This window comes from Trichoplusia ni, chromosome 6 (genome assembly GCF_003590095.1).
Source record: "Trichoplusia ni isolate ovarian cell line Hi5 chromosome 6, tn1, whole genome shotgun sequence".
NCBI lineage: Eukaryota > Metazoa > Arthropoda > Insecta > Lepidoptera > Noctuidae > Trichoplusia > Trichoplusia ni.
This window is the reverse complement of record NC_039483.1, coordinates 2,768,518-2,776,996: the sequence shown is the minus strand read 5'-3', so window position 1 is coordinate 2,776,996 and position 8,479 is coordinate 2,768,518. Positions and strand designations below refer to the sequence as shown.

Here is an 8,479-nt window from a genome sequence, read left to right as displayed (position 1 = left end):
GTATCAATTTTTTTTTATCTGCTTAACTGGCTGGATCTTTTCTGCGCAACAGGGTGCTATTGATTCAAGATCTTCGCAAGAATTTCTCGTTATCCAAAATACTGAGCTACTAAAGCCATCCTATTAAAGAAAAACACAAGTTGGGCTTAACTTATTTATTATCCTACATCATTTATTTTCTATGATTCATTAACCTTAACATAAGCTTGGTGTCATCGATCTGCGTTTTTTGGCGTTTCTTCCGTTTTTCCACAGGTTTTGGAGGTTTCTTGCTTTGAACTTCCGCCGTAATTTCATTTTTCACCTTCTTTGATTTTTTCGCTAGAATTTTACTCGAAGTTACATTCTTTACAAGTGGACTGTTGCTAGCTACAGCCTCTTTTAAAACCTCTTTTTGGAAAGTGACCTTTTTCTCAGCATTGATCTTCTTTTTCAATATCTTGTTCGAAACGCCCGGACTAGCTGCGACTTTTTGATTTTTTGCGATTTTGTTTAATGCTTTGAACTTGTTTTTACCAAACTTCACCATTTTGGCGACTTTATAACAATATTATGCAAGCCTATAAACTACCAAATAACATGAGGCAGACGCACAGTGCAACAGTAAACAACACAGTGACAGAAACTGTCACTGTCATTTAAAGGATCCGTCAAAACCAACATTTGGGTTTACGCAGCAGTAGTTACTCAGACTAAACTAGCAAAAAAAAACATTGGTTTTCTTAAACTTAACCCTGCTTCGTTTATACTTCTTAAGAAAATAAAAAAGCTACAAGTAATTAGTTACTGTCAAGTGGACTTTTTTTTTATCACTGGCGGTTTGTTGCCAACGATATGGTAAGGTGACACTCTCTCGTATGGAAGGCACATTTTGGATTTGTCAGCCAGCGGAGTAAGATTTTAAACAAAAAAGATATTAAGGGAATGGTTATACAATTGAGGTGTGCTCACACTAACTACATGAGAAGTACTACAATCTATACTTGGGATAGCTTTCACAAAAAAAAATCTATAGATTCGTAACTTCAACGATTTAAAAGTATAAATAAAATGACATGATTTTCTTCAATAATTTATTATTGTCATATCGTCTCCATAAGACATGGCGCTTAACAGAAACATCGACACAGGTAACGTTGATATACAAATACATGATTACCCTACGACTTACAAACAACAAAAATATTTACGCCTAACCATAAATAAAAAACAAGGACAAAAATGAGCAAAATAAATGCATTGAACATTGCGATATTTTATACGTTATATTCGTAACTTAGATAAAAGTCTATAATTATGTCATTGTTATTATGAAACTTGTACATTTACGTTTTATATATTTTGGTCAAGACATTATCCTAGCAATAAAAGAAACGGTTATAATTAGCTCTTTATTTCTATTTGTCGAAAGTCTCTAGCAATTCCGTGATGAGGTAAATGACGGATTGATTTCTTAATTTACCGCAGACAATGGATTCTAGCGTTCACATACAGCCCAAATAAACCACGAAAATATTTTTAGTTAATAGGTCATCGCGGTCAAGTTTGTTTGTGCATTTTTACACATTCATTGAGAACGTATGGAATATAAGTAATAAATGGAATATAAAACAAAACTAAAGTTATCAAAATATTATAAAATAAAACAAACAGCTTTTTAACGCAATAATTACGAACTAACACAGCTACCAAGCAAAAAACTGGTAGATTCGATGGAATGTCTGAGTATGTCCCATTTTCTTTATATTTACAAACAAATAATAATAAAAGACCGACTACACGCTTAAATATAATTATTATACACGATTTTAATGCATGAATGGATATAAAGTTGACTTGGGGAATACAACATCAATATTTTGGATTAACTATGAGATTCGTAAAAATAATCTGCAAGATTTTACAGAAAACATATTACTTAAAATTCTATCATAATATACGTAATTATTCATTACGTCATTCACTCAAATAAGGAAAGCAATTTAATGACACATAAAATAACACAATTATTTTAATTAGTCTATAACACACAAAAACTTGGCCAAGTCAATTTACCATTTATTTCATTTTACCATCGTAGGTACAGAAACAGTTAAAAATCTATAATTTTGTAGACACTCGAATGATAGCCACAGATTGTTTTAATAGTTTATTCGGTTTTTTATTAAGCTGTCTATTTTAAGGTTTATGTTAGAAAGGTAAAGAAACTTATGAGATTCACACACACTCAAAAAAATCTCCAAAAAATTACCCTAATTAATCATAAATTGTCTCTTTGGGAATGGCAACACTTAGGTTTTATTTTAGCACAGCCAGACTGACAAATTTATTCGATTATTTAAAATTAATTAAATTAAAGTAAAATATACCTTATTTAATAAACCGACTTTAATTTTAACGTCACGAAAGAAGAAAAAATAATCGCTAAAAAATCAATATTATTTCGATTTTCAATTTAAATAGAATTTAAATACATTTTTTTATTTTTTTTTCTAAAGATAAATGAAAAGACCACGATTTAAAATATTATTTGCAGATTCAATATTTTGTTAAACTCTGGTATGGTACATATCTCATAGGATTTATGATTAAAATAACTAAGAAAAATAACATAGAACTAAGCGCCAATTCTAATAGCTTTTTTTATACATTTTAATATATGTTGAGTAATATGCATACAAAAGCTACCACTAACATTTATAAATATAGAAATCTAGAATATTGTCCTTTGATTGGTTTACTCAAAATGTATTTTAACAGTAATTGTTCATTATTTATTAATTTTATTTTACGAGTAAACCTATTAAAAGTTTCGCATTTTGATCGCAAAATATTATTTCATGTGTCAGATTTATTAAGCTATAATAATTTAATTCAATTAGGCAAGTAGCAAGCCATGTCGAAGATGCACGGCAGTGTACATAGCCAAGTCCAATATGAAAACTTAATTTTAAATTGATATACCTACAATTTTTTACACGAAATTATTATAATAAGCAATTAATATAACAAAAGCTTTGTATTGTTACGTACTTTAGTTAAAATTTACTATTTGATCTTAGAAAAGAGTCTTTTGTAATTTCAGACTTGCTAACTTCAATTCTCTTTTTATTTAATTATTTATTTACTTAAATCATCGAAATTATAATAATTGTACTTAAATGGAATGTATGATAGGTATCAGTTACCAAATTGAAGAAGTCAAAAACACCTCAACGAACCTATTATTTAACTAAGATGTTTTGATTGAATGATTGTATTTCTAGCAACGATTCTAGTACAGTTTTACACACATCTGTAGTGTTTTAGTTTTGCCCAAGAAACTTTTATATCTATAAATTTTCTTCGATAAGACGTTGACCTCGACAGAACTCTTACAAATGAATCTGACAGGCGCTGTCATATCGATACTTTTTACCATTTTTATAGCAAATAAAGCTGTAACACTTCATTTTGTATACTTGTTACATGTTCAACAATCACTATTATCTACTTACATATACACATTCATATATACTTGTTAATTGAGTACATTTCATTGTATGATACAGCAACAAATAGACTGCGACAGTGCGACAAAACGCATTGCTCTCTAACGATTAGTCGCATGTCTATATCTATAGTGAAAGTCACTTACAACAGTTTTCATATAAAATCCCTTACATTTGCTTGATTTACTGCTGAGAACAATTTTTTTTTCAGGTCACCTGTTGGCACGGCAGTGTTAATAGCCAAGTTTTTCATAACCCACTTATCACTGTTTTCAAAGATTTTAAAGACGTATGTAGTGGTTTTCTTCTAGTGACTTACTGTTAATGTAATAATATCTAAGTCAGCTGTATTAATGTATTGTAATTGTTGTAATGATGGCTCTTCAGTCAATCAGGCGAGTGTAAACATGGCGTACCGATGAGGTCGGATATGTTGTCGAGAGTTAGCTCCTTAGGTAGTACTCACTGGAAAAAAGAGTTCATATTAATTATAGCTTAAAAACAATATATAAGGAAAAAGGTTTAGTTCAAAAAATTACTTGAAAAAGCACAAAACACTATCGTGTAAAGTAGATTCTGAAACATGTCTTACCTTCGTTTTGGGTCTCACTGATAACGTCATCTTCTGTACAAGAAGAGTGGCGCCATCTGTAAATTTCAATTATTATTAGTAAGTGGCAGAACGTTAAGTTTTAGAGCTACGGTTTCAAATTAAATACGTGGGATTTTAATTTAAAAAGCTTCGATTCTGAAAGATCTGGTTTTGCGTTTTCCATTAGGTTCACAATTTCAATAAAGTGAAGTTTAGTAATAAAAACAAAATTAATATGCTTTTTTTGTTAAGTAGTTGTGTATGTCCATGCACAAAGCAACATTTAAAACATGACTAATTCCTTCTAAAAAGCTTAATCCGGCACTTCTATCCAATAACCATTTCTAAAGTCGTTTGCGACAATAGAAAACGCTTAAACGTATTAAAACGACATTTCTATAAGCTTAACTTGGAACTATCATCTTCACACATTCTAGAGTTTTCACCAACGCTAACGATTGTAACAACGTGACTTGGCTAGACAGGCTACAGTATAGAGTGTAGTGTACTGACTGGTGAGCGAGCTGAGACAGCCGAGGCGGGTGCGCGGGTGCAGCAGCAGCAGGTAGACGGGCACCGCCGTGAGGATCATGAGGCAGCCCACGCCCGTCTCCGCGGGGGACGCCACCGCCGGGAACGCCACCACCAGGATCGTGCAGATTATGTAGATCACTGGAGTAACGAAATGTTACATTTTTTTTATATTTCACAACGTTCACACAACGCCATCTAGTCTCAAACTAAGCAAAGCTTGTATTATGAGTACTAGACAACTGATAAACATACATATATATTTCACACACAGCCACAGAACAAATGATCGTGCTCATCACACAAACATTTGTCCTGGGTAGGAATCGAAACCACGAAATCCGGTATACCATTCCAGTACAAAACATAGTAATTCTGTATATACGGTTCAGTAGGTAATACACGAGTTTTGAAATCAACGTGATGCTCTACTCGGCGTCGAGCAGCGACTTTTTTTCACAGCTATGCTAAATAAAGATTTCAGCGATATTTGGTTACTTTACCAGCAATTCTCCACGTCTTTTTACGCAGTACCTAACCTTTTCACATAATCCCTTTGGCCTGACAGGCATAAATTCTAATGGGCTTCACAGAGCTTGCTAACTTCTCTTTTAGACGCGCGTGAAATACACAGGCAGGCGCGCCGTCCGGGACTACTTCTCTTTTGTGATCACTGGCGACATCAGGCTATCGTAGGACATAAATCTTCAGCAAATTATCCAAAGAAACCGGTTTCATAGTGTAATTGACTTACCAGGGAAGAACAGGTTGACTTTGATGGGCCTCTCGAGGTTGGGTTGTGTGTACCTCAGCACCGGCAAGCAGAGTACTGCCGCTCCGATACTTAACTGTTAACAAATGTGTGTGTTTTTAAATACAACTCATTTATATGTTACCTTATTGTTTAAAAGATATGAATGTTAATAGATATAAGTCTATTTGAACACTTCGTGCCATATTACGTAAGAGAAGTGTGCTATAAATGATAATATCTTGATTAACATTTTAAAGAAACTACACATAATATAGAATGCAATATTTAGGCTTCGAGTAAGATAGTGCAATATAAGTACCAAACTAAAATTAAATAATTATAGTAATCATAAAATAATATAGCTGTAATAAAAGCCACATTCTTGCGTGTAAAAATATCAGTTAAAATGAAAGGTTTCATTATTATTTTTGGCTGACCTTGGCTGTAACGCTTCCGTGTTAACTTTCGTCCCATAGTTTATAATAACTGTAAAACACGACGCAGGACTTTTGATCCTAAGCTTTCTCTATGTATACCTTGCTTGATCAATTCTAAAACTGTTAGACTGTTTAGTATTTCGTATCCTAAAACCTTCCAGTAAGCCTAAACACCATTCTAGGAACAAAAATGGATCTGAAAACTTTCAAACGGCAATTTACAAAACCTTTAAGTGTACTACAGTAAAATGTGTAATTAATTTCTTACGTTATGTTTGTTTGTTTGTCGTTCAGGTTGGATTTTTGCAACTCAATTTTGAGGCACTTCCCGATAAGCTAACAGGCTGAAATTTTCAGGGTAGCTTCAAACCCGATGACAATGCAATTTACAACTACTTATAAAAAACTGCCAAAATTTGATAAAATCTGACATTTAAAAACGTGGCTATTTAGATTTTTTTAATACAGACTATAGTCTACTTTGTACAGCTACTTGCACTCACCCAGGTAGCGAAGCCGACGTAGTTGATGAGCGCGTAGATGTCGGAGACGGTGAGGTAGACGAGCGAGAGCAGCGCCACGGCCAGCACGGCGGCGGCCGGCGTCGCGCGCGCGCTCACCATCGTCAGCATCTCCGGCATCTGGCCCTGCGCCGCGCCCGCGTAGAACAGTCTGCACGAGGGGACCGACCGGTTACACAGGGACAAGGATTGATCCTAGGTGTATGAGGGAGCTAATCGTACAGGGGTAAGGCAGGAACAAGAGAATTTGTTCTTACGAGGAATGAGGGGTTGCCTTTTTTTCGAGAAGAAGTCCAACAGGACATAGGCCAGAGTCGCGCTGAGCATGCGCGACTGACCCCGTGGTTCTGGTTCAGGCAGTAGAAGGGGCCCGGGGTGTTTTTAGTCGGTGGGTGTCCGACATATACCCTCGCCGTGCCATCGGCGTGTGTTAAAGTCATAAGAGTTTTAACTCGAACAAAAAAAAAAGGTGCAAGAGAATTAAACTAGGATTCATTGTAGGTGTTAGTGGCGAGTGCCTAGAGTTGTGGTATGCACTAGTGCTAGGCTCTGTCTCATGCATTTGAAGAGGGCTGGTGTAGTTTTATTTGGCGAAAATCCGATATGTATCCAATCTGTGAGCTCAGCGTATGGTTATTTTTTGCAATTGAATTCGGCATTGGCATGGCATTACTTAACATTTTAAAATGTTAAGTAATTGTTTCTATTAAAAAAAATACGGAAGATTACAGATTGCTGAAATATCCGAGGCTAACAACACTTCATCTATCCTTCTTTAAACTCATTCAAAAATGTACTTTTATTAACAAAATCTCACAAACCTTGAAGAAGTGAGCAGCACTCCGTTGACGGCTCCGAAGGTTGAAGCCGCCACGAACAGCGGGATGGAGAGCGCGAACCAGCCGAACAGACGCTCAGCAAATGTCACAGCTACAGCCGCGGATCCTAGCACCTATGAAAATAATTACCACTATTAAAAAAGAAGCAAAAAAATACGTTTTATTGCTAGACTTGGCGGTGCGACACTACCGTGCTCCCTTATTTTTTCAGATTTACCTGAGTTTTATCTATTGAAATAAAACTTATTTATAATTTTATTTCGATTTACTATTTTCTTTGACTTCCTATTACTCTACAGCCTACCTAGATTGTCTACCAGCTTACCTCGGTGGGAGACAACGTGGTGTAAAACGCGACATTAGTGAAGGTGTACACCACGGTGACCAGGGTACAGGAGATGGCGATGGCGCGCGGCAGGTTCCTCACGGGGTCCTTCAACTCCTCGATGATGAAGTTCAGGTAGTTCCTGGTGGGTTGGAGGTAAGATTAAGCTTTATACCAGTGATTTTTTTTCAAAGAAATCTTTTCGGGTCTTGGGGATTGCTGACTATTACCTATCACATTATTATTTTTCGTAAGTATTATAATTGATCTGGCTTGGAACTGAAACCAATCTTATTAATTTTGGATTTAACCCTTTTTCGTGAGGGATGTTACAAATATTTACTCTATCAATCACAAGAACTCAAATCTAACGCCCAGATTTAGAACAAGTATTTAGGCCTGATTCGCACGGGAGCTTTTTTAACGCGCGTTAAAAAAGCTCCCGTGCGAATCAGGCCTTATAGTCACACATACATATTTAGCAGCTTTTAGCAAACATTTGCGTTAAAGTGTAATTGGCGAATTGTGGTCGTTGGTCGAATCCGCGGCGTATTGTGCATAGTGGCCATAAGTTACGTGTCAAGATACTTTAAAAAGCTGCTTATAGGGACAGCTGCTTAAAATTATCTAAAAGGGCTACCGTGGCTCCGCAATACGAATGCCAAGGGATGGAAGTAAAGTACTAATAAGTAATGAAGTGAGTAAAATAATTTACCATCCGTTGTACGCGAACAGTCCGGAGTAGAAGGACAGAGCGATGGATGTGACGTCGCTAGTGGTGCCCTCAAACGTAAAGTGCTGTACCTCACCTGAAATACAAATACATACGTAAAGTATAGGTTTATTTTGTCAATCATAGTCTATAATATAAAATTATATAAAACAAAAATTTTCACTTTCGATTTTTATCAGAAAAGCTATAATTCGCTAAGAACAGCTCTTGTTGCACCGGGAGTTAAAAACCTAAGTAATTATGCCTTAGGTCGCCT

General features: G+C 35.4%; 1 protein-coding gene across 1 annotated transcript in view; it reads right to left on the bottom strand.

The window, feature by feature from the left end:
• Nucleotides 1-1,059: 1,059 nt before the first annotated feature.
• LOC113494679 (large neutral amino acids transporter small subunit 1) overlaps nt 1,060-8,479 on the bottom strand; it is a 35,672-nt gene continuing 28,252 nt past the window's right edge. The window contains exons 6-13 of the mRNA XM_026873086.1: nt 8,206-8,299; nt 7,491-7,632; nt 7,148-7,278; nt 6,309-6,477; nt 5,369-5,462; nt 4,597-4,755; nt 4,084-4,139; nt 1,060-3,956 (exon numbers count right to left, since the gene is read on the bottom strand). Of these exons, the coding sequence (XP_026728887.1) occupies nt 3,954-3,956; nt 4,084-4,139; nt 4,597-4,755; nt 5,369-5,462; nt 6,309-6,477; nt 7,148-7,278; nt 7,491-7,632; nt 8,206-8,299 (848 nt within the window). The 3' untranslated portion in view covers nt 1,060-3,953. The remainder of the gene's footprint in view (nt 3,957-4,083; nt 4,140-4,596; nt 4,756-5,368; nt 5,463-6,308; nt 6,478-7,147; nt 7,279-7,490; nt 7,633-8,205; nt 8,300-8,479) is intronic.